The 26920-nt window shown below is 45.4% G+C and overlaps 2 protein-coding genes across 14 annotated transcripts in view; both read right to left on the bottom strand.

Moving 5' to 3' along the window:
* hectd1 (HECT domain containing 1) overlaps window positions 1-11926 on the bottom strand; it is a 38854-nt gene extending 26928 nt beyond the window's left edge. For all 11 annotated transcript variants that reach the window (XM_062522296.1, XM_062522307.1, XM_062522297.1 and 8 more), the window contains exons 1-5: window positions 11687-11926; window positions 5957-6236; window positions 2326-2560; window positions 1644-1871; window positions 376-657 (exon numbers count right to left, since the gene is read on the bottom strand). In XM_062522296.1, coding sequence (XP_062378280.1) covers window positions 376-657; window positions 1644-1871; window positions 2326-2560; window positions 5957-6096 — 885 coding nt within the window. In that variant the 5' untranslated portion in view covers window positions 6097-6236; window positions 11687-11926. The remainder of the gene's footprint in view (window positions 1-375; window positions 658-1643; window positions 1872-2325; window positions 2561-5956; window positions 6237-11686) is intronic.
* Window positions 11927-12446: 520 nt separating this feature from the next.
* The window catches only part of heatr5a (HEAT repeat containing 5a), a 33622-nt gene continuing 19148 nt past the window's right edge, over window positions 12447-26920 (bottom strand). For all 3 annotated transcript variants that reach the window (XM_062522314.1, XM_062522316.1, XM_062522315.1), the window contains 15 exons: window positions 25319-25463; window positions 24728-24907; window positions 23836-24066; window positions 23070-23248; window positions 22047-22115; window positions 21490-21669; window positions 20128-20353; window positions 19533-19772; window positions 19024-19151; window positions 17544-17691; window positions 17000-17296; window positions 16488-16712; window positions 15625-15773; window positions 14685-14895; window positions 12447-14243 (listed from right to left, as the gene is read on the bottom strand). In XM_062522314.1, the coding sequence (XP_062378298.1) occupies window positions 13945-14243; window positions 14685-14895; window positions 15625-15773; window positions 16488-16712; window positions 17000-17296; window positions 17544-17691; window positions 19024-19151; window positions 19533-19772; window positions 20128-20353; window positions 21490-21669; window positions 22047-22115; window positions 23070-23248; window positions 23836-24066; window positions 24728-24907; window positions 25319-25463 (2907 nt within the window). In that variant the 3' untranslated portion in view covers window positions 12447-13944. The remainder of the gene's footprint in view (window positions 14244-14684; window positions 14896-15624; window positions 15774-16487; window positions 16713-16999; window positions 17297-17543; window positions 17692-19023; window positions 19152-19532; window positions 19773-20127; window positions 20354-21489; window positions 21670-22046; window positions 22116-23069; window positions 23249-23835; window positions 24067-24727; window positions 24908-25318; window positions 25464-26920) is intronic.

Genomic DNA, 26920 nt, shown 5'->3' with positions numbered 1-26920 from the left:
GCTTATGAGGTTCAAAATTACTTCCTAAGGTCTATATGGATAATAGACACACACACACACACAACATGACACACAACATGACACACAACATGACACACAACATGACACACAACATGACACACAACATGACACACAGTTTACTGCTGGGCAGTTTTTCTAAGCGAATCATTTCTGATAATACAAATAAGGCGGGACAAATGCTACACAAGAGGTCTATAAAGATTCTGTTGTCTTAACATAAACAATGACAAACTAAGCTTTCTTAACCTCACAAATAAAAAAAATGACTGATGGCTAACTGATGAACTAACTCCGGTCAGAAGTGGCTCGGAGGTGAGTGACAGCAGTGTGTGTGCGTGTGGGGAGGTTCCTTACATGAGTGACGAGTGGGGAGCCGCGACACAGCGTGGACAGGAGGCTGACGATGGTGGACACCTGGTTGCTGAGTTTGGAGTCGGCGACCGACGGCGTGGGCCCGGTGGAGGTGCGGCTGGGTTTGCAGGCGGACGACGGGCCGGTGGCCACGCCGCCAGCGGCCGCCATGCGCGACAGCAGCTCCTCGGTCAGGCCGTGCGTGGCCAGCGGCGCCGGGTCCACGCCGCGACGCGTGAAGCGGTCCGCCAGCGACGCGAAGCAGCGCAGCGCTCCGTCAGACACCTGAGAGAGGGGCAGGGCGCAGCCACACACACACACACAGACACACAAACAGAGGATTAGTCTCAAACCTTTGAAGCCTTCAGGGCTATACACTATGATGAGCAAAAATTCAGTCAAGCAAGAAGAGGCTTTTCTTCTACCATTACGCCAGGGGCAAGTTGGCATTCAAATGATTGCCAAACATTTGTTTGACCTAATTCTTAATTCTTATCATTCGGCAGCGTGTAAGGATTTATTTTCCTTCTATCTGCTAGTAAAGGGTAAAAACTGTTCCCCCAACAGTTCATTTGGGGGACCACAGGAAAAGATAACTCTTGTATTTGCTCATACAAGGCTGTTTTGCTTGTTACAGCAGGTGTTAAAGCCAACCAAGCTAACAGGGAAGCCTATTTTTAGGCACACAGTCCTTCATTCAACAGGCACATTTGCAAGTTGATCTTGGGAGCATTGGAGTCTGTTGGCAAGTTTATCTTAGTTACACAAAAGAACTGTTGAGCAACATGATCTATAACATGCATGCTTTTAAACGTTACATCAGGTTTTTTTGCATGAGCATGCACAGGCTTTCATGCCCATAATTATGGGCGTGTGTGTGTTATCTAAAAGACCCAGTGAACACGTGTTGAAAATGTGTAGCAGTTAGACAAAATGTCTTTGGGCACTCCACTTACAAAGGGGTTTAAACATGCTTTGACCTAATTTAATAGAACTGAGGTACTTTTTTATCTGATAGAACTGAGGTATTTTACTGAAGGGCAGAATTGGAGCTGTGTACAGAGAACAGTCTGATCACACATTTAAGTGCCTAGACGCACATACAGACAAATGTTAGGCAACAAAGTTTTGACAATTTTTTTTGGCAAATCCAAATACGATCACAATTCCACGAGGTTCGCCGAGTTAGAGGGTCTGTTTCATTTGCAACTGACGTGTGTGTGTGTGTGTGTGTGTGTGTGTGTGTGTTCAGCAGGGCCAGGGTGACCCACCTGATGGTCTTCGTGCTTGAGCAGGCTGGACAGCGACTCCACGCAGGTCTCCAGGGAGGTGTCCTGGGGCTCCATCTTGCTGCAGAGGCGCGAGACCACAGCCATGGCCGAGTGCAGCGTGTCCTTGTGCACCAGGTGACCGCTGTCCCGGATGAAGCTCAGCACGCAGTTCAGACCGCCCGCCTCAAACACCGCGCCCGACTCCCGCGTACAGATCAGCTCCAACACCTGAGAGAAACACACACACACACAGCAGGTCACCCAGACATCCTCCTGGCCCAAGCTAGTCTATGAATTTGTCTGAAGTACAATTACAGAACACTAAAGGCTGACACGTCACCACAGTGATGATCTCTGACATTTAACAATGTGGTGTAACTTCAATGTGAGAAAATAAGCATAGACCTGACTGACAATGCTCACTGTTAATGCCACCATGCACAGCATTGGGCAAAACAAGACATTCGTCTCATTCGCTCATTCGTCTTTTTATACATCCTCCCTTCCTTCCTCGATCCCACTGATCTAGATAAAGTATAATGGAGCGGCAACAATGGGATAGCCTAGTATCCAATGTGAGTTATAGATCAGTGGGAACGAGCCTGGAGGACCGAGCATCGAGGATCGAGGAGAGGGGTTGAGAGGCACCCCCAGTAAGTTTAGCATGGACTTGATCCTGCACCTTGACACACTGCTCCGCCAGGTCGCGGCTGGTGCGGTTGTTGAGCTCCACCACCACCAGCCGGTTGCACAGGGCCTTGATGGCTCCGTCCACGCCCACGATGCGCCGCGTGCACTCGGCCGAGACGTCCAGGTAGTAGGTGATGGCGCGGGCCGTCACTTCCAGCACGTTGTCCGGGGCGCTCTCGTCCAGGAAGATCTTGCACAGCGCCGGGAGGAACGTCCGTGGTGGACACCTGAAACGGAGACCAGTGACATGATGACTTCCCTGGGCATGGACAATGCATAGTGACAAAAAAAACTTTAACAAACTCTAGCATCAGCTACACAAACATGATCCCATAGGTGTTGCCATGTTGCCATGCATGCATGCAACCATAAACCTCACCATCACTGAACAGTTATCTGTTAGATTACAGTGAAATTAGCTTTTCATTATCTCAATACAATAAGGATCTCAAGGGGGAATGCGAAGTAAGGATAACAGTCTAAAAATCCCAATTTGTGGATACAATTATTGAGAAATGTTGATACGGTGCCAAATCTATCTGCAAGGTAAGCAAAACCAGCCGGCAGCAACAGAGAGCTAAAAACGACATCTCTCATACCATAATCTTAATTAGAAATCTCACACCATGTCACTAGAGAACACAAGGCTTATGAAACTGTCTGCAGGCAGAAGAAAATAACAGCTGAACGAACAACAACAACCCATCCTTGAGCTCTGAGGACACATGCCACCTTTCAATTCTATGTGGCAACGTTATTCACACAGGACTTCTTTGGCCTGAACATTCAGTGTCTCAGCTGATGTGGATTTTTTCAGCAGATCTGCCATGACCAGTGGGGTGTACTACGAACCTTGATTAGTGCGCTAGCAAGGTATGTTGCGCTCAAAGCCAGGGTATGCGGTCATACGAAAGTGGATTTGTTTTAGCGTTGTGAAGAGTTGAGCAAGGAGATCAAATTGCAGAGGTAAACAACTCAATTCACAGGGTTCAATTTCACAGTTCCAATTCAACTGTGTAACATTTTGTGTACAACTGTGTAACATCAAACTATAAGCTTTCTATCATGATAATTTTCTATGATCACACACACTTCCAAGTTCCACCACCCTCCATTACCATCACTATGGAAATGACAACAGAACTACTTGTCCTTTTGGCTGGATGAAGAGCTAAAAATGTTGACACTCCCTTTCGAGACACAGTGAACGATGCAATAACACCACAAAACACATAAGCACTTTCTTTGAATCTGGCTCGGGTTTTCTTCTGTCTTTTGCAGTACTCTGCAGTAAGGGCCCTTTTCAGTGAGTCACTACTACTTCCGATAGATCAGCCAATAGTTTGATCCACAAATTACAAATTAAAAAAAGGGACCTCTACTCAACTTGTGCAACACATGACATTTTTAAAAATGCATGCTTTAACAAATCTTGTAATCGAAGCCACTGATTAATTTATGACTCCCATTTTCATGCAAGTTTCAGCAGCAGGAGGGGGATCAGTGTTGGCTCACACAGCACTATCTAAGACAAGACGTTGCAAATCAGCTCCTGGCTTCCTGGAATACAGCTGATTCAGGTGGCAAAGGATTTGCCGGGTGACAAGCAGAAAAGAGAGTCGGGCGGCAGCTTAAGTGTGAAAATAACCAGTAATCTTGCACTGCTCGGCACTTTCCTACACAAGGCACCAATCCATAATCATCAAAACTTTTAAAATCACAAACTGGGTGATAAAGAGTTCTTACAAGCTCAATGATATCTTTTTGAATTGACTTGATTTGAATAAATACACCATAGAAAAGAAAAACAAAAAGAGTCCAAAAGATGGGGACAGGAAGAGAATCAGTCACAGTGGCAGAGGCAAAGAGGGAGAGGACACACACACACACAAACTGGCTTAAAGTGGGTGAGCAACACACATAGACTAGACTAGAATAAGTCAACACAGAGCACCCTCTTCTTATCAAAGCACCCTCAACACTATCTGAACGCACTGCGTCCGATTCCTATAGAGTAAAGCTGAACTGAACAGCTGGGGAAAATGTCAGGTGCAGTGGGTGAAGCTGCAGCAGCGCAAAACTCTAGGGACAGCATAGGCCTCCCAAGACTAAAATGGTTTCCAGGACAAATTAATTAGCTCTAGGAGTATCTTCATGCACAACCAATAGGACAGTTAGTTACATATTCCCCTGGAGTCCTTTAGAATATTAGATATTCCACTATGGAGAAGATTTTTGTCAGAACTGTTCGTCAAAGTAGACCATCAGTGTCCTTGGCAGAGAGTGGAGCCCCTATGCCATAGATGTATGGGGATAATTACACAAACGTTATGCCCAAATAAGGAAGAGTTAATACCGAGATTAACTTTGCAAAGGAGTGAGTAATGCTTTTGTGCAAAGCCTAAAGGAGAGGAAATCCTACAGAGAGCAAATCCATCTCTCTTTCTCTCTGATACATAATTATCAGATTATCAATTTCCTCTGGCAATGTAAGCTGGTAAGTCGCGTATTAGTCTACACGGTTTGTGTTTTTTTTTAAAAATACAATACAAATACAAAAAAAGGGGGGAAAAATTACATGTAGTCCCAATGACCATCAGGAAATGCCAAACTGTACAGAATGATTATAATACAAAGTGAAGTCTATGCCTCAGAGATATCAAGCTGTAAAAAAGAGAATTCTTTGGTAATTTCTCAAGCTATGTTTCACAAAGCCAGAATTCTCATCTGTTACAGAAAAAAATATTTTTGAGGCACATCGGTGGTTTGTCTTTTCCTAAAAAATAAAATATCCAAGAGTGGTGGTACCATAATTCTTGCCAGTAATAACGAGTCAGGCATTAACTGAAGTAACTAGCTTGGCAAATATAATCTTTTTGTCCGAGGAATGGTTCTACAAAACTTCTGACATGATCCTTGTATAAGCAATACCATTTAAACACAAATCACACAATGAGTCAAAGGCACACAATGAGCCAAATATTAACGGAGGCTGGCAGAAGTCAAACAAAGTAAAAACAATCTGCCTGAGTGATTTCACATGTCTACGCTATGCTCACTGCCAACAAGAGCCCCATGTTTTGGATGGATCCAGTCCATTATAAGAGGGCATGAAAGCGCTGTAGACAGTTTTGCATCAGGCTGGAAACCCACCAAGAACAGAAAACCAAGCATTTGTCTCCGGCTCAACTTGTGAACGCCTCCATGTCACTTTTATTTATTGAATTCTTAAGAACTTTTCTGAATCTTGAATATGAGGAAAGACATTGCTATGACTTCTGATTTGAGCAATCATGACTCAAATTATATGGTGCAAACACGACCTTCCATCAGTGTACAGTATACACAGAATTTTCTTCTACTGCTCTGTCAATCTAAAAAGAACTACCAAAGCCCTATGGAAAAAATACCTCAGATGCAGGAACTAAAACCCTGTCCCTTCCAATACAATCAACTTGAAAGCACATATCCATGACATTTTCATTTTGCTTTCAAATACCAACAAAAAATGTTACCCATCTATCTACCTGTCAATTTGGAATTCAAGCACTTTCCAGCTGTACAAAAATTTAAGGAACCCTTAAGACAAAATCTGAGCCGCACACACAGCTGCCCACACTTACGTCTCGAAGCAGCGGTCCACGTTGTCGGACATGAGCAGGAGCATGCAGAGCTGCTCGAGGGCGATGAGCTGCATGTCGCGCTCGTCGCCCTGTCCCATCTGCAGCCACTCCAGCAGCGTGTCCGGGTCCACGTCCGCCATGACGTCGCGCCTCTCCCCCGACTCGCCCGATCCGCCAAACGCCCGCTGCTCAGACGCGTAGCCTCCGACTCATCCACCGCCGCGAGAAACACACTGGAGGGAGGGTTACTTTCTTTCCCGCTGGATCATCAATGCTTCGCCTGAGGACAGAGAGACGCAGAAGAAGAAAACAGCAGTTATAAATATATTCTGAAGATGACATGGGCAAAGTACAAAGGGCAAATACTCGAACAGAAAAACACAATTTTTCACTCACACAGAGCTTGGTCGCAATTTAGCAAGGTAGAATAGCATGGGCCTTGTCCTACCAGCTTGAAATTTACTTATAGGCCACTAAATCATGTAATATAGCAGTATGTGGACAAAATCTTTTGCAATCAAAACTTTGTCTATGAAGTTTTATTTCAGTCTACGATATATGATAACTAGGTCTGCTTTACATTGTGCCAACAACTCCTACAGAAGTTATGTATTTTTCATATAGGCCTATTATCTCTTGTAGTAGTGCTTTAATCAAATTTGGTGGCCAAACTCATAAGCAGCAGTATACGGAACAAAATGATATGCTACATACAACACTCCACAAGATGGAGAGAGTGTGCAAAGTAGAGCATAATTACACAGAGAAGACCACCTGGCAGGGCCTTGCAATTGCCCATACTAGTTTTCCAGATCATACTAGATGATTCAATAAACTAACAAGTTCAGTGCCTTACACCGTGTCCTAACCAGATCCAAGCGAGCGACTGACAATATTGTCTGTCTACACTGAATCCGTTAAATATGCCATTGTGTTGCGTCACGGAATTCCATATTCCTCATTCAGAATAGTAGAGCAATGTGAGCGACAAAAAGAAAATAGAAACGGGGCGTCCGACAAAAGTTCTCTTAAAAACGTTGCGCTGCTCGTGTCGCTTCACTCTGGACACTCCAATTGAAAACAATGGAATTAAATGGATTTTATCGCTAATGTTCGCTCGCATCGCGTTCGGTTAGGACAAGGTATTACACAAGTAGTCAAGCCCCCTGAAAGTAATCACCATTTCCTGGTTTAGAAGGAAAGATTATCAATGTATTCCCAAATCAGTATGTCCAGTATTACACTTTTGCTTTATCATGCTTCTTCAGGCTCAGTCACTTCTCTGCTAAAACTGAAAATAAACTAATGAAAACCTTAAAAATGTCAGCATAAAATGATGGATAAATATCCACCTCCCTACATGAAGGCATAGTATAAATCCAACTTGCTACAATAACGGTGCTAAAGTTTTTGAAGTGAGTCAGAGCCAGCTTCATTCATTATTCTGCATTGTTTCCGTTCATTCTTTATCATACCATTTTAGACCTAGGTTGGCTGGATGGTGGTCTTGGACTGTAGCACAATAAATCCTAAGGGATTATGATCAGGGTTTGACTGAGGCATTTTAGAATATTTAAAGACAGCCCAGTTGTAGTTTTTGAGCCCGTCTAGTATCGCTTTAGTCTTGTGCATTGAGTTATCATACAACTGGTCAGGAATAGCTCTCTCAAGCCTTCATTTTGCATCAGACTGCAACAGCTTTCTTTTTTTTTGTAATATTGTGTAGAATTTATTTTCAAATCACTCTACCTTCAATGGCCGGGTTTCCCAAAATCGTTAAGAAGCTCTTAAGTCCTAAGAACTTCTTAGGAGCGTTCTTAGAACATTCTTACAACGCTCCTAAGAAGTTCTTAGCACTTAAGAGCTTCTTAACAATTTTGGGAAACCCGGCCAATGTCACTTCAATGAGATCCCCAGTTAGTGTAGACAAGAAATACTCTCAGGTTACCCCTCTCATCTCACAACTTGGATCGCGATTCTTGAGGCATTGGCAGTGCTAGATTTACAATGCATGCAGCACTTTCCGTGTTGGTCAAAATAATACTTTTGTCTCATATGACCAAATGTTATGACCCCACATCCTAGGCAACCTCCACAAAATGCTTTAATCTTGGATCTTTTAAAACAATGGTTTCTTTTTTCCACCCTGCAACAGACTGTGGGCTCTTAACACGAACACCTTCACATCCTGATCAATGAACTTTGAAGGAACTTTAAAGATAATATCTTCCTAGGATAATTGGTTTGGGGGCAGCTTTATCTACAACACAAGCAGGTGATGATTTAACATTCACTTTTTTTCTTGTGGCGTCAATGGTGCTCAAATGGACATCAAACATTTGTTTACTCAAATAAACATTTGAATCATTGTTGCTGTTAGTCTTAATCTTTGTCTTTTCACAGGCTGGCTGATTAACATTAGGATAGTGGTTTACATATCCAGAGAGACACATCTACTTGAACCACTCACAGGTAAAACGTACAATTGATCAGTCTTGGTTAAACACGTGGCACTGGTATCATTTGTGATACATGTCTAATCTTCTTTACCCTGCTACTCTAAAGCATATGGGGACTGAATATGTAAACAAGTGGTACATTCAAGTTTTTAATCAATGTAACTCAACAACGTTAGAAGCCCAGTATGCTAACTTAGATGGCAATTGGAAATATAGGCTCACCAGAGCGTAAACACTCACTGTAACAAAAGACGGTAGGAAAATAAATAGTATATTTTGTGTTGTGAAAATGCTGATGATTTTCTGAACACTGTCTCTAAATACTTTTGCATGTAACAGTGAATATCACACACTTGATTTACATACCCTTAACATACCCCTGGAACAGTGACCGTCTATAGGCCAGCTGATGTTATCTTTTTAACCATTCTTCTCTCTCCAGCACTTCAAAAAAACAGTCTACCAATTTCTCAAAAGTAGAAACAGTAGCCTACTGGGTTTTACCTATAGATAACTGGAAGAGACATTTTAAAAATAACTGAAAACCTTGATGCACTATTAATACTTGCAGCTATTCATTCCATTTTCTATCAAATCAGTCTAAAATTCAGTACATTCTTACAACACACAACAGACAATTTCAGACTACAGTGATAAGCATTTTTGAGGTAAAAAATGGAAATAAAGAGAGGCTAATTTGATATCCTGCCTAGGTTAGTTTTCTTTTTTAACAGGCTGTCGACCACACCAAACATGTAACATACAGTATGTATGTGTAGTTATTGGTATTCTCGTTTTCTTCCCTTTTCAGTCTTTATATCATACATCATGATTCTTCTCAATAGCTCACAGTGCTGCCAAAAAGTAGGACTGTATAACCAAGCTTATTAAGCTTGCTGGACAGTCCCCTTTGTTTTTTTTCATGAGGTGGCTGTAAACAGGCTTGCTGTAGATCCACTATCCTCTTATAGATGCCAATGACAAGAGATCCTCTTATCATCAGATTAATAGGAAATTGCCAAGAGGCAGCCACAACTGTTGACTCAATAAACTCGCCAGAGATGAACCAATTCCCAGTTATTTCAATTTACTCTGTGTTGATATTTTCTCACCATGGTATCCTTTTTACATAGCACAGGGGTTAAGATTTCATGTTGTCCTGCCCAATATTGCAAACATATTGTGAACAGATGCAAAAGTTCCCTGTAAGCCATCTGCAGCAGAGTTCAGTCTCTAAAACCTACACCTGAAGTAGGCCTAATCAAAACAGAGCTGTATGCCATGGTGGTGGTGCATCACAACAACTACCTCGCTGGTTGGTGTGTCATGTATTGCATTCTTTGTCTACATGAAGGGCACAGACATCATGTCAAGGATACGTGAGATCACATGACTAATTTGTTGACTCAACAGCTGCCATAACATAAGTGACAGAAACATCTGGACACTTCTGAAGGGAAAAAAATCTCTCGATGCCATCTACATCATACAGCTAGAAGTCGTTCCAGCTCTCCTCCACACAAACATCAAGTTGTCTCAAGGACAACAAAGTTGTAATGCACCAATATCCTAATTTCTGACGAGAACTGTAATTTAGCTGCTACTCTCATCACCATCAACGACATAACTAGGTGATTTCAATGAGATCAGATGTAAAATGCTTGAAATGGTTCGTTTCAAGAGGTATATATTTTTTACGACGTTGGAATATCATGATTTAAATTCAGACTAGGCCTGAGAATACCCAATGTCAAAAATGTGTGCTAACGTTCATACGGCTGTTTCAAAATCCACGTTGGTGAGGAAGCACAACATTATAACTTTACCAATTATTTCATACCAAACTCAGTTGGTTGTTACGAGATATGTCATCACCTCCAACCTAGATGGCATCTGAGTACCGAGCCATGACACAAAACAACAAGCTAGCCATATGACAAGGAAAACACAGTAAGAGAAAGGCTAATAGTAAGACAAAGCAGTGTGGAAAGTTAACATAAGTGGGGTAACTGATGTTCACACGAAGTAAAAATGAATATTAGCGTATTAAAAACATAACCAACTATATTATTGAACTAAAAAAAGGGTGAAACCACAAACTGTAACGCGTTAACCAACATTAGCCAGCAATAACGTTAACGTCACTCCTGACGCTACCTGTATTGTCAGCTCGTTATGGTTTTATTTTTATTTTATGTACCTTAACTAATAAACAAGCTATCGATATTTCTCAGTGACTTAGATCGAAAAGAGTGAGTTAATCCTGACACTAGGATCTGTAGGGGCTTATTTCGCAAGTTAATGTAGCAGGCCAGGGGTGGGTGAAATGTAAACCAAAAGCTAGCTAACTTCGCTAGCCAAGCAACGAGGCAAGGTAACGTTAACTCGTCGAAGTTAGCTTTGGGATATCTATCTGCTTGCCTTAGCTAAGTAAACGAAGGCCCCCACTGTTGCTACAGCGTACAGAAACACATCTTGATCATCTTGTGGTCAATGTAAATGTGCCGTTAGAGGTTCTTAACGTTAATGTTTGTAATATGAAAACAATTTTGGTTCACAAGTTTCATAAGCCACATACCAAAATTAGTCACCCACCGTTAGCTGTATTGGGTGTCCTAGCTGGCTATCTCGCGTTAAACGTAACGTTAAATGAGCTAACCTAACCCTAGTTGAGGTAATTTTTCGTCGTTAAACACATATATCCATAAAACACAACACGTAAGAAATACAACAGTAGACACCTGATACACATACACAACCACAACACGCATCTGTCAAAGTTGACATTAACATATAACATAAAACTTGAGTTTCCTACATCAGTTAACGTTGTCTGGAATTACGACAAATCCAGCTAGTGCTATCAATTCTGGTTTGCAAATTCCTATGTCACGAGCTCTACGGCTAGCGTTTGTGGTCATCCATGCTAGTTAGCTCGAGCGGATAGTACTGGGATTGCATTTTACGGTGTTATGCTAGCATAAGCACGGAATGTAGTAACATATATTTTTAACGATATACATCTCCGTTTGGATCCAAGCAACAAGGTATGAAACACACAATGTTAAGAAACTCCTCAACATCTACATCGGCAGTGCTAACGACAGTATTTCAAGATGGGATGTAACAAACACGGCCTCTCTACTGCGACGGTAGCCGGGAGTCTAGAGTTCCAAGTGAGCCCAAGGCCTCTGCTTTAATGTCAGCAACTCCAAGCAGGAAACCTGGGCTACTCAGCTTTCAAACCCGAACATAGCCCCAAAACACTTACCGTCTCACAGCAAATGACGAGAAGAAAAAACACAAATTGTGAAATTAAATTGTGGCTAACATTGAAGGCCAACATAAAGTGTCTAAAACTTCATTCCGCTTCCCTTTTATCTAAACCTAAAGGTCAGTGAACGGCGAAGCTATGGATAAATCAAGCCGAAATGGAGAGCCGTCGAGGGAACGAGTTGGCTCCCCCGTCGTTTGCATCACGAGGCTACGCAGCGTACTTGTATTCACTATTCAGGAGCAGACAGCATTGCGGTGATATGCCAGGGGGCGCTAAGATATGTCATATCACAACTCCTCATTTCATCAGAAACCCACTGATCCACTCTTGAAAGGATGAATTAGTTCATTCGTGATGAAGTAGTTAGTAAAATGCCAAATCCACTCAGTTAACACACCCTGTTAATTTTCTTTGATGTTTACAACTTTCGAATTAATATTTCTGGAGTAAAACATGGTGGATCGAATATTATGAAAGTTAAGTAGTTAATTGTTTAGAAGTAGGGTCATTTAATAAATAAGTAAATAAATAAATAGCTTCCCTAGTGTAAAGGAAGCCCAGGAAACATAAGTGGTTAAGATAAATAATTCTTTAAGATCACATGGTGTGGTAAATAATTTGTGCTGCTGATCCAGCAAACCTTCAGCTAATCTGTGTGCCTTTCCAAGGCGCCAAGTGTGACCTTTTCGGTCACTTCAATTTGTGTTATATTGTGGAAAAAAAGACAACATATTAAACAATATCATGGTCTACACTCAACACAAAGTTTTGGCATTTCTTTTTTAATCTGTACAATTTACAGTGTACAAAATATATGGTGAATTACATTACAAATACTGCATCATTCATCATTTTCACAGGAAAAGTGCTCAGTACCAACACAGCTAGAGACAGAAGCTGTCAAGAGTGCCTCTGTTGCCAGACTGGAAGCCTACTGCAGGAAGGTATCCTGCCTCTAGTCTGTTGTACAGTCGGTTTTCCTGATACATCACCCCTGCTAAGCAACATGTATATCATTGCTGTGTAAACATTCCTAAATAATCTCTTCTCATGTTAAAATCAGTACCAGTCAGACTCTAATTAATTATTTCCCTTTTTGGAAGCAATGAGAATTTCTTCAAAAATATGTCCTGTAATGTGTCCAGTAATAAGGCCAGCCCAAGTTATGACCAGTCAGGAACAAAGCAGTACTTAAGTGAATGACACGCTAATCAATGCGTCAATGATTCTTCAACACAGAGCTCAACTACACGTATGTGATATTGTATTACAGGGCTACCTCTAAAAATCCAGACAGACCATAACACAGACTCCTGGGAACATCGGCACATTAGGCTATCTTATAACATCAGTCCAATTGATGTACTGTATCACTGTGATTACTGTTCTCTGTCAAAACACACACACCAGATGTACTTGGTGACCACATCTGACACAGACTCATGCTCCTATTCCAAGCAATAATACTGCAATAGTATAGTGCACACTTAATTTCTTGCATGATTGAAATGACTTTTTTTTGCATGATACAAATGAAGCGACTTGAGAGTGTTATTATAAACACTGCGCTGAACAATCACTTTGTGATTGCGGAGATAATTGTGGAGGAGAAGGCGGCTCGTGTGTTTGGAGTGCAGGGTAGAGGAGCTATCTGCACCTAGTAAGAACTGGAGCTCTGTTTAGTGTTGCTGATGGCTTCAGGGGGCAGATGAAGACATTACATAATCCACTTCAATACACTCGGTCACAACGTAACAGACGAAGCCCACCAAAGCATCTCGCACACTTACACACAAACACACAGACAAGGGACCTTTCCACTTGTGAAGGCAACTTTGCAGACACGGTAATAAAACAAACAGAAACAGTCCTCTAAAAATAGTGTATCTTTTTGCCATATATATTTTTTTTGCTCAGAAGCAAATTTACTCCCTTATCTATCCTATTGTGTGTACTAGTGTTTAAAATACTACAGCTGTAGTGAATGAGTGTACAAGTACATATTTGGATTATAATCCTCACAGAGGTTAACACACTGCCATAAAAATGAACTACATTTTTTTTTTAAAAGACAAACTCACGACCTTAAAAATTATTCAGCACAGGGAAGTGCATACCCTTTTTAGAGTTACAACAGTATTATTGTCTTCTACAGTTTGAGTGATCTGATGTGCAGCATGTTGGCGTGTTTGCCCTCCCCTTTCTCTCTTATTTTTGCAGCTGTTTAAAAGAAAAAAAGAAAAATGCAGCCATCACAGGAAGTTGGTCTTGAGTTGGATGCTGGGCGAGCTCTTGCTAGGCGGCTGCGGCGTGCTCTTGGTGCTCGAGCGCTCCTGGCTGCCCTTGATGGCCGCCTCGAGGCGGGCCTTCATGGCGGGCGCCGCCGCCATGAGGTCCCGCAGGACGGAGGGGTGCTGGGGCCCCAGCCGCATGAGCTCCTGCAGGGCCCAGGCGTGCAGCGAGCGCGAGGGCCCGGCGGCCGACGCCAGCGCGTTCTCGTCCAGCAGGAAGGAGATGAGGACAGGCAGCAGCACGGACACCAGCTGGGGGCCTGAAACAAACCCACCGTCACAGCATGAGCTCAATCAGCCGTGAGCTGTGTTAATCATCAATCGTTATCACATGACTAAGCACCGTCACTCAGCTACTCCACACCCTGTCTATCTAATCACAATCATGGCACCACTTCATCACCAAGTGCACTCTAAGAAGAATTAGCCCTCCTCTTTCATTTCATCTCAGAAGTATGTGGCAGCATGGGAGTCCTTGTCTTGTGGAGTGCCTTGTGTTTTGTTGTAGCAGTTTCTAAGATCTAGTAGTGGCTGCAAGTGTCATATCCAATGCAAGATGTATTGCCTTATGTTTATGGACCAGGTACCTGTACATGAATTAAGCCTAATCCTGAACTAAAAAGATCATTTAACAACAATGGAGATTTCCATTGAAGCAAAAGCTTCCAATCTAAGACTGGGCTTTATACATCCAAACTCACGGTGCGTCTCCTCTGCTGCCTGCACCAGCGCCTCCAGTGCTCTGGCCCCCTCCTGCACAGCGTGGAGCTCCTCCTGCGTCTGGGGCCTCCGGTTCTCCACCTCGCGCAGGTAGCCCACCACCGCCGCCCCCAGGGCCTGCATGAAGGACCCTGACGCGCCAGCCGGGCTCTGGAACACAGAGGTCAGCAACTGGAAGCTTCGCCTTTGGACCTAAGCGGAGTCAAAAATCAGAGCAGTTATAAGGACAGTAGCATACCAGAGGTATCAAAAACAAAATCAGCAAAACCAATTGAAACTTGACTTGCCGTGGCGCAGAAGGGAGAACACACAAACAAACAAATAAATAAATACTGCGGCTTCCTTGAATTTAAAGTATAACTTCAATGGTTTGCCCACTAAATTTGACAAGAGAGAACTACGTATATCCACAGTGGTTAAAGCAGTGAAAACCACCATGCCTGAAGCGGTCAGATATTTTTGATGTGGTTACATAGAACTATCTATTTTCAATTCCTAAAAGGTCCTGGCCCACACCTGAAAGCCTGATAACTTTAAACCCTGTATCCATTCACCACAGTAAGTGCTTAAAAATCAATACATCTGAAGGCAGAATGAAAATGGAATGGACAGTTAAGAGATGTTGGTGGACTGAGTCAGAGACGGTTTATAAAGCGAGACGATTCATATGAGGGTAAATTCTGCCACTCCCATTTAGGAGGCAAACGGGAGGTCCGGTGTCAATGTATTTCTATGGGAGAAATAAACCTGTTATCAACGGCAACTGCTTCTGCTGCTTCTACACCGTTCTAAACCGATTATCTCGTCACTGATCACGCCCCTTTAGGAGGCGGAAGTGGTGCCATTTCATTCCATTGAAAAAACCCTTTATGATTCATCTTAGTAACTATACGATCTTTGACTGAGTGGCTGGACTCTGACCATGGGGTCTTTGGACTGGAGGTTGGTCTTGAAGCGCTGAATGAGGCGCGTCTGCAGCGGCTCGGCGGACGTGACCTCTGGACTCGCCCACAGCAGGAAGATGGTGAGGCCCGTCAGCAGGGTCACCTCATCGGCCACCGCCTCCTTACCTGCAGAAAGAGAGCGTACATAAACGCAGTGATAAGTACGTCAGAATGTATGTGTGCTCAGGTGTGCACAAGGGGATTTGGAACAAAGCGGATGTCAAGCAGGTGACCATTGTCCAGTGCACAGCAAAGAGATTTCTCAGTAGAAAGCACAGCAGTGCTGAATACTGCAAATCACATGTGTGCTTCAGGGTGTCTGTGAACCCAGCTTCCCACTCTCCGCTATGACTATAATGTTCTGTAGAGCAGTGTGTGATCTGTGTATGCAATGCATTTAGCCACGTCTCAGTGGGCTGGAAGAGTACTGTAGAACAGAGAACAGCATGATGCATGGGAGCAGCGTGTGCGTGTGTTCACTTATGCATGCATGTGTATTCATGGGTTTCATTCGGTCCCTTTCCACAGGTGTATTAATCAAGCACCATGCAGTCTGCATTCTAATCATCTGTGCTTGATTCTATACACCTGTGGCAAGGGACCTGATGAAACCCATGAATAAGTGTATAACACATCTTTTACAGTGTCAGTATGAGCCAATTTCACAGTGTCCAGGTGTCTGGCTTAGTTGATGCTAATGATGCCTTAATTGGCAGGGTAAAACATCTTCCTGTTTCTGTCTTTCTATAGATTGAGCTGTTCCAGAGGAAGTTAGTTTACACAGTGGTGACATCTTGTGAAATAGGCTTATAGAGGGCAGTGCATATACAATGCATGTACCTGTGTCTCCACAGTCCAGTAGCGTGTGCAGGGCACAGCGCAGCAGGTGGCTCCAGGCTTCTCGGCTCTTCTCGGCGCGGCTCAGCGGCGTGGACAGGACGCTGCGGAGGGCCTGGAGGGCCCCCGAGACCAGCGCGCCCCCGGCCGCCGCTCCCACCCCTCGCACCAGCTCACACAGCACCCCAACCAGCAGGTACAGCACCGTGGGCAGCACACACACGCTGCCTGCAACACACACATATATGCACATACACATTACACACACACTCGTAAGTGCTTTTGAACTACTGATACCAAAACAGAAATGCTATCACACAGACACAAACGACAACCTATATAATTGCATTACAAACACATACAGATTCATATACGGAACACATACACAGCTCATAACATACATACATACACAGAATCCGGCACACAATTAGAGTGCACACGTCAGCTCTCAAACACACACACACACACACACACACACTCATACATCCAGACAGATTAAAAACACACTAGCTTACCCTCTGGGGAGCAGATGGAAGGTAGGTCTGACAAGATGGCCAGGGCTGCGGCCACCAGCCTGCAGTCGCTGGCGTCGAGCGGAGCGCTGAGACCCGCGGGCGCCCCCTGTGGCCCCTGTCCCGAGGTGGGGCTCCCTCCGGCCAGTCGGGGGCTGAGCTGCGGCAGCTTCCGGAGCAGCACACACAGGCACAGCTCCAGGGCCCCGAAGACCAGCGAGTGGCCCGGCACCAGGCCGCCCGTGTCTCGGCCCTCCCCGAACTCAGGCAGGGTCTCCTTCTCCGCTGCCCCGTCGTCCACTGCAGGCCGAGAGCAAAGGGACTTCAGCAATGTTGCAGCGTTACTACTTCGCGCTCAAGTGAGCTGATTCACTTTCAACACTCTCACTTATAAATGGGAAAGACAGATGGAGCATGGGAGACAGTGAGCCAGACAGCAAGCCAAGAGACAGAGAAAAAAAAAGACTGACCAAGGAAGATCAGGGAGAGAAGGAGGCATGAATACACAAAGAAAAGGAGATGGAGAGAGTTGGGGAGACGGACTGACCCTCTGCGCTGTGGCGTTTCTCTCGGACGTGCTCCTGGGCGGCACACACCACCTGCCTGACCAGCTGCAGCACAGCCAGCTGCACCTCCACGGACTCCCGCGTCACCATCAGCCTGTGCAGCACCGTCAACAGCTCCACACTCAGGGCCTGGGGAAGGACACACACGCACACATTAATTTCTCTCTCTCTCTCACTCACACACAGACACAAGTGGACATTTACATCTATTCATTTAACACACACACACACACACACACACACACAGACACACAGACAGACAGACACAAAGACACACACACACACACACACACACACACACACACACACACACTTCAATTTGATTGGATTGATTACAATATCACAGAATTCATATGAGCCAATTAATCGCCGGATTCGCCACAAGTCACAATTGACTACAAAACCGAGAGCAACACCTAGTGAGCTGTTTTTCAGTCCGGCACTAAAATCGTGGAAACAAGTGAACATGAGGAACGATCATATGAAACCACTGAAATTCAACAACAAGAATGGCTGGCAGTCTCAGCCACAGCAGCAGAGCAGAGCACAGCTCCACCTCAGGACAAATACCGCACATTCCTCTCTGAGCAAAGGCAGCACTGGGTCAATAACAAGACACGCTGCATTTACACACAGGCACCTCTGCTATGCGTCGTCACAGAGTGTCGCATTGTATTGCTCAAGACACTGGCATCGGCAAACAACCGTTAAAAAAGTGCCGTCTGTTCTGTTACAGTCTGGGATCATATGACAAACGGATATACACGGAACAATAGTTCTACAGAGAACCTCTTTAGAGGGAGAGAAACCAGACACTCAGAGGTAACTGAAATATAGGGACACCTAGATTTTCTTACTAAAAGCGCAACTAATGCAGTCAATAACATCTATAGTCAGTCAATAATCTATAGCCATCAGTCAACAGTCGATAATCATCAGTCAATAGTCAACAGTCAAGTCAACAATCATCAGTCAATAGTGAACAATCATCAGTCAACAGTCATCAGCCAATAGTCAATAATCATCAGTCAATAGGCAATAGTCATCTGTACCTACATTTCACTTTCATTATCACTTATTTGGCCGTAAAATGCAATTGCAACATTCCAACGCACAAAGCTTGTAAAGAACTTGACCCCATTCTCAGTCCAAAGTGTGCCACAGACAGCCTAGTGGTTGAGCCTCTGGACCCCTCTGACCACCATTACATTCGCTTCACTGTATGCCTACTAGAATGGCCCTCGGTCCCAACACAATCTCCCATCAACTTTTACTTCAAGGTCTCTGTACTGAAACCTAAGTGTGGTTCCTGACTTGTAAGTCACTTTGGATAAAAGCATCTGCCAAATGGATAAATGTAATGTAATGCAACATATTATTGATTATAAGCAGAGAAGTGGAGAGTTAAAGAGGTCTATTCATTTACCCGTCATTCTACCATTACAACCATCACATTCATACCTGATCGTTGCCCACTTTGGCGCGGGGCCAGGGTACGTCCAGCAGGGACTGCAGCGCTTGCAGACAGGACGTGATGTTCTCCATCTGGTCCTGGGAGTGGGGGGAGCACAGGAACTCCACACTGATACCTAGAGGGGTAGAGAGAGAGTACGGATGAGGCCCCCCTCCATACCCACTCGTGACTCGTCTGTAGATCCCTGTCTTGTGCATTTCAGATAAACACGGCATATAGAGATGTTAATTTTCACAGCAGGATATCTGGCCACAATATCTCCATCCTATACCACAGGTCCTGAAGACTAATAATCTGAACTGAGGGGAAAACAGCTGAAAACTGGTTGGAAGGACGGATGACAGCAAGACCGATGGATAGACTGATAGATAGATAGATACTTTATTAATCCCAAAGGAAATGTAGGAATACGGTTAAGCGTGAATGTAACATAAGCAATAAAAAAAGAGCAGTGCGTATTAAGTATTAAGTAAGGGAGTGTGCAACGGTCTCTGACCCAGTATGAGGTGCAGTCGCTCGGCGTTGATGTCCTCGGGGGACTTGACGCTGCTCAGCGAGGCGGACTGGCCCATGGAGGTGGGCGTGACGGGGCGGGACAGGTTGGCGGGGCCCTCGTCCGGCAGGATGAAGCCCGTGCTGTTGAGCCAGAGGGCGCTGGCGTGCAGGATGGGCGCCCACGAGCTGCAGTAGTGCGGCCGCGCCTGCTCCAGAGTCTCCGCCGTGTAGAACGTCCCGCCTGGAGCAGGAGAGAGGAAGAGGAAGAGGAGGAGGAGGAGGAGGGAGAGAGGGAGAAAAGGACAAGTGGAACAAATGGGGTATGAGACAAAAAAAACAGCCATGCTTTAATACCATACAAGTGTCTCACCTGGTCACACAATATCCAACAATCATCATTATCTGTGGCTTCAATCTTCAAATACGATTCACAAAATGACCATTTCTTAGCACAACCTTGTAAAGATACCATGAGTGCAAAGTGACCACTAGCCTCTCTCATTTAGAAAGAGCCATACAGCAGGTCGAGAGGGGGGGGGGGGTCACTCACTCACCTGAGACGGGCAGCTAGGCCGAGGGGGGGGTCACTCACTCACCTGAGGCGGGGAGCTGCTGGGCGTACTGAGACGGGAGGGTGAGGAGCGCGTGGTCCTGCAGTGCGGCCAGCCACAGGCGGCTCAGGGTGGGAAGGTCCGTCTGCACAAACCTCAACAGGTTGGCGTCCTCTGCCAGCGGGCCGTCGGGTCCTTCTCCATCGCCCTGGTCTGCGTCCGGCTCGGTGGCGTCGCTCCGGCTGGCCGTCTGGACGGCCACGATGTAGACCTGCGGCCGACAGAGGAACGACACGGTGCTTAAGGGCTGAAGAGTTCTACACAGGGCTACATCAGACTGAAAATATCAGCATTGTGATATATAGTGATGATCTCCTAGTATCGATACAGATGTTGCTGATTCGATACAGGAAAACGGTAAAGGTAATTTCAAGTTTTAAAGGTAAAGCTAGTAACTGAGATTTACAATTAGTACTGTCCATTGTCCAATGTTCATTCTAAGATATTTTTGGGCCTGAATTTAAAGGTGAACTATGCAATATTTTTTCAGCTTAATTTGCCATAATCGATCAGCTTCGGAGTCACTGGAATGGTTGTTTGACTTATTTCGGGTTGAATGATGGCTGTCTCACTACCCCCCAGCGCCTGTGAGTGGAAAAAACACGCTTGCAAGTTTGTGCCACCAGGCCGGTGGCATGACAAACAGAAGCTTTTGCAGCCTTGCGATCACGCTCATGAAAAGGCAGACAGACCGATAGCAGTGTTGTAAAATATACACACTAAAGCTGTAGGGGAAGCTCTGCAGAGAAACCTGCCAGCGTAAAACGAGAAAACAGCAAAGAAATCGCCAAACCTACATAGTTCCTCTGTGATTTAAGTTGCGCAAACCTTAGGGCTTTGCCTTTGTTGTAATACAGAATTATAAAGACAAGCTGCTAGAGTGAATTCTGTTTTGGACATAGTCTCAGAGTAAAGATGTAGGATGAAGTCTGGAATACTCGTATGCATGTCATGCATGTGGGGCTGATATCTTTCAATTATTTAACCATTCTCTTTTTAGTCACACTCTTCACTTATGGGCTCTGTGCACTAGCTTACTTGAAGTGGGCAAAGCAGTTTCCTGTTTGTTAACATGCCTGTCATCAAGCCCCTGAAAATTACTTCTTTAGTCTTTAGTTGTACCAAAACATAAGAAATACAATGTATGAGAATTTTAATGTCCGTGGGCGGCTGTAAGGAGCACTGCTGTGTGCCACTCTGCTCGGCTTCAAATCGTTATAGATGCGATTTTAGCTTCCATGCTTTCCTAGACAGAATATGGAGGATTTGATGACTACTTATTTCAAGAAAAGAAATCCCTTGCATATAGAACAACTTGAACCAGTACATTAAAGAGGTGGCACCCACCTCTGCCCAGGCCTTAAGCACAGCGAGTGTTTCCATGGCCGCCGTGCCCTCGTTGTATAGGAGGCTGGGCACCTCGCGGCCCCCCTGCACCCTCTGCAGGGAGGAGACCAGCAGCTCGTGCACACGCCGCACGTCCTTCAGCTCGCTCACCACTCCGCTGGAGATCCACGCACTGCACACCTGGACACGCGCAAAACAACAGACACACCTGGTTGGGAAACTGCACCGAAATACCGTAATTTCCCGACTATCAGCCGCAGCTTCTACATTGATTTTGCTAAATTTCTTCCACTATGAGGTTAATACAGGGGGGGCAATTTATATGGTGTTAATATGGTTTTGTTTCTTTTAACTTGCATAAAACACTGCCCTGCGGCTTATACACAATGAAATGACTGTACAGTACACACTCACAACCACACACCACCCCCCATTTTGCTTAACAACATACTGGTGTGATTTGAAGGGGGACCCATTTATATTATGTGTGACATGTGTGTGATCTCTCATGGCGCTATTCAGCCATGTTGTCTGTGATTAAGAGGCAGGAAGCAGACCTGGCAGGCTTTTGCGGTCACATCAGGAGGGGCATCTGCAGTGAAGGCTGGTCGTAGGGCAGCTCCCACCTGCAAGGTGTAGAGAGAGGTGTTATAAAGTACACTAACTCAAACAAACACACACACACACACACACCTACATCAGCTTGGAAGACCAATCTGCATCATATTACATTTTCATTGTAGTTTTTGAAGTGAGTGAAGTACTTCAGTAAAAAACACACTCAACCGCAACTCACAGATTCAAAATCAAAGCTATACAGATTACTACCAGCCCTACTCAGAAATATATACATTGATACATAACCGATAGATTGACCTACGACGAATGCACACACACACACACACACACACACACACACACACACACACACACACACACACACACACACACACACACACACACACACACACACAGTGTCAGTGTAATCTGATCGGGATGGCTCAGATGCTGAAGCTCAGGTGTTTTGATTCTAAAAATAAACGACGACCAGGGAATTCTAAGAATACACTCTAGAATGTCAGTCTTGCAAATCGTTATGATCATGCAGAGTTCATATGCAAGCATGAACATAAAACAGAGCTTAAGACTTTCAAAATAATATGAAAGCAAAAGAGTAAACCACTATTAACAAATGATGAATATTAATGAACCCTGCAGCAGAAGGTGAAGAGATGAAAACTCAAAGAAAACGAGATGAAAGGATGTTCAAATGAACACATCGCAGAATGTGCCACTATGACGACATGGAAATGGAACGAGAGACAGACAGAGACAGAGATTCTGACAAAACAGAAAGTCAGAGTGGAATACTGACAGGTAAACCACAGAACGGTGTTCAAGAAAAACAGGAAGGAAGTGGGAGAGCAAGACGAGTATGTGGCAGAAAAAGTGAGTTGCAGGCAAGAGCCAGATGCGTGGGAAAGACGAGTTTGTGAGCAAGTCTGTGGGGGTGAGCAAGTGTGGGTGGGTGAAGAAGCGAACGAGTGAGAAAACGAGAAAGTGAGAGCGCTGGCTCGTACATTGGCCTGGTACTGCTCCAGGATGCCGTGTCCGGGGAACTCGGGCTCGGGGACGCTGGCGAACTTGCGGATGACCAGCAGGAGGGTCTGCAGGCCGGCCAGCCGCAGCTGCTGGCTGTGGTCCGTGGCCGCCACAAACGCCATGCGGATCAGGTCGGCCAGGTGCAGCACCAGGAAGTCTGTCAGAGAACACACAGGAGGCTGTTACTGAGCAGGTGGCACGCGTTAGCTCGTCATCCACTAACAGGCAGCATGGAGTCAGAGAGCTGGCAACTGTAGCTGCTATAGCCATCTAATTCCACTAGGGGGCACATGGACACATGCATAAGAAGTGACATCTTTCAAATACAGTACAGGGACCAGTGGAGAGGCTGATCTAGCTGATTTAGTAGTGCCAGAGATTAGCACAAAATCACTTACTCATTGTGTGTGTGTGTGTATGTGAGTGAGAGAGAGTGTGTGTGTGTGTATGTGAGTGAGAGAGAGTGTGTGTGTGTGTGTGTGTGTGTGTGTGTGTGTGCGTGGGAATGAATGAGAAAGAAAGAGGTGGTAGAAGACTGGACGTGCAGGGTAGACAGATGACCGATGTGTCGATGACTTCATGTATTGGTAGGAACAAATATGTGTGTCGATAAAGTAGTTTGACAAGTTCATTTTCACTCATGAATGACCCATCAATTTTCAACCTGACAGTGATGCATGCATCTCTATCACAGTTGTATGTGTTCCGTCGGTCCGTAAATGACTATTGCCCAGCTGCACTGACCGGTGGACTCCTGCAGGCGGCGCTCCTGGGCCAGGGCCATGTCGAAGTGGGCCGGGTCGGCGCTCTCGCACAGCGCCACCACGCGGCACACGCACTCCACGGCGAAGACGCGCGTGGCCCAGCGCAGGCTGCTGAACGGCCCGCTGGACTCGGCGCGCGCGTGGAACACGGACGCGTCGTCGTCGCGATCGTCGTCCTGCTGGGGCTCCAGTGCGCCTGCCGCTGTGCTGTCTGAGAGGGGAGCAGAGAGAGGCGGCTTTAAAGGGGCGGGAGGGGGGGTTCAAACCAAAGATTCGCCACGAGATGAACTGCGACGTTCCAAAACCTTGCGACTGCGACTAAACGTGGCGAATGCTTTGCGACGGCTTGCAACAGCTGGCAACAAGGTGCAACATTTAATTCACGCCGCTGCAACTCCTGCAACGGTTTCATCTCGTCGCGGATCTTTGGTGTGAATTGGGCCTTAGAGTGGCGTCCATGTGTGTCATATACTGTATGTGTTCCTGAACAGGGGTGTGTGTGCCTAGCCTTGTTGACACCAGATTGCATATCTCAATTGAGAAAGGCTTCACTGACTTGTGACTTCCAGGGGCATCACCAGCAATGAAATTCATCTTAACTTGACGCATTAAACTCTTACCAAATAATTGACTCAACTCTGAGGAAAATACACATCCATATTGTTTAACCCGGTCACCATTTACAGCTATTGACCATGAATATACTGTATGTGTGCATCACTGTAAGTGTGTGTATGTACCATGAGTAATTCTGTCCTGCTATATATTAAGGGTATAGCAAATACTGTGTACTCAACTTGAGTGTATGTTGGGGGGGTCAATTGTGTGAGCAATGACGTTACCCATGCTGTGTGCCCAGACCCTGTGCCCACCTGCAGATGCCAGCAGCACGTCCTTGCAGAGCTTGAGCCAGTGTGCCAGCTTGCCCGTGGCAGCCGAGCTCAGCATGTGGCCCAGCGTCTCCCGGATGTCCTGGCGCAAACGCGGGTCCCACTCACGGTCCAGCAGGCAGAACAGCGCCCCCTCCAGGCCCACCTCTTTAATGGTCACATCTGACACAGGGCGAGGAGTCGTTACTAATGCGTCATCATTATCCCCACCTAGTCCCCATAGTCCAGCCATTCTGACCACTCCTCTTAGCCATAACTTAGAGCCACAACATAGAAACATTTTTAAAGCCGTTAATAAATCCAAGACCACTAGTCAAACAGTTGACAGATGACAGGTTTCATAGTGAGATTTCCATAATCAAATGATCATACATACACATATTTACCTTTATTCATTTAGTAGGGTGTAAAGGTACATTCGGTATCCGTACTGAACCGTTCAGGTACAGGTTGTTAGGTTCAATACAGATGTGCACTGCATGCACCAAAGGCAGTCTTTCACACTAATCAGTAAGCTGATATGCCTGTTATGTGGGCCGAGTTACGCGAGTACGGTATGTGGGTGTCACTGACCTAGTTGTGTGTTGTCCCGCCGTGGCAGCTCCTTGACCAGGGTGACTGCATGCTCGCACACCTCTAGCGCCTCCCGCTGGGCAAGCTGCCTCAGGCAGGCCACCACTGCCCGCCGCAGCCACAGATACGAGCTGCACATATTCACCTGTACACACACACACACACACACACACACACACACACTTACATCATATTCGAAGTAGGCACACCCACTCTTAACCTTTCCTGGTGCAGATATATGCGGAATAAATGCCTTCAATTTAACCCAAAACCCCCAATGTATTTAGGATTTGAAACGCACGCTCATCACCATGGATGGACACACAAGATTCACCAGAATTCTCATGATTCTCACAAAAAACACAGCAGCCACCTTGTTAAAATAAGCCACAATAAACGTCCACATCTTAACCCAAAACACCAGCAAGTTTAAGAACTGAAAGACCTCCAATCATCCTTGTACAAACACACACACACACACACACACACACACACAGACACAGACACAGACACAGACACAGACACAGACACAGACACAGACACAGACACACACACACACGTCTCTTCAAACCAACACCAGCAAAAACGGCAGCTGCCATGCCAAAGTAAGCCACAGCACACAGCGGTGGCCCAGCTCCAAAGCGGCATGTCCATCATCTGTAATGGAAAAGTGTTAGAGGCAGAGAAGCGGCCCTGTGGGGTGCTGCGGGGCGAGGCCAGCAGACACTCACTCAGACTGCAGACACAGGCTCTGATATGAGCATCCCGTTTACTCTCCTAACTGGGTCAAGCTGATAACAACACCGATCGTTTGAGTGTGACGATGATATAGATGCAATTTCAGATGATTAATCTGGGGATGAGATGAACTTCTTGAGGGTTGACACAAAGCGCACCAGATATAAAACCCCAATATTTTTTTAGTTCAGATGATAAGAGACATAGATTAACTCGACTGACTTTGTCCTCAACGTAATCTTGTCCTCATAAGGACCCCTTGTCCTCATATCAGAGTACAAACCAGAGGCAAATACACACACACAAAAAAACAACAAAACAAAAAACCACACATGCATGCAAACAAAGCTGTTAGCTCCTTAGGGTTGCGTGCTCGCAGTGAGAGACAGGCAGCCCTGAAACTGGAGGCAAATAACCACTGAAGTTATGCGTGTGTGTGTGTGTGTGTGTGCGCGCGTGTGTGAGAGAGTGTCTGTCAGTGTCTCTGTGTGCGTGCCTGTGTACGTGCGTCTGTCTGTCTGTCTGTCTGTGTGTGTGTGTGTGTGTGTGTGTTTGCAGAAATGTGTGTATTTTTGAGGCATAATAGTCTGGCCTGAGAGAGTGGGTGCGGGGCATGTACAAAGAGGGGACTGAGAGGGGTTTGTTGGCGGGAGGTGGGGAGTGGAGTGGAGTGGGGTGAGGTTCTCACAGAGGAGAATAAGCCCCCTGGCGGGAGCAGAGCCCTCTCCTCCCTCTCTTCCTCGGGCCACAGAGAGAGAGAAGACGGCCAACAGAAAAGAGGAACTGAGGCACAGCTAATTTGGGTTTGTGTGTATTTGAGTATGTGTGTGTATGTGTGAGCCAGAGAGATAGTGAATCTGTGTG

This window comes from Sardina pilchardus, chromosome 20 (genome assembly GCF_963854185.1).
Source record: "Sardina pilchardus chromosome 20, fSarPil1.1, whole genome shotgun sequence".
Classification (NCBI taxonomy): Eukaryota; Metazoa; Chordata; class Actinopteri; order Clupeiformes; family Clupeidae; genus Sardina; species Sardina pilchardus.
This window is presented reverse-complemented; position numbering and strand designations above follow the sequence as displayed.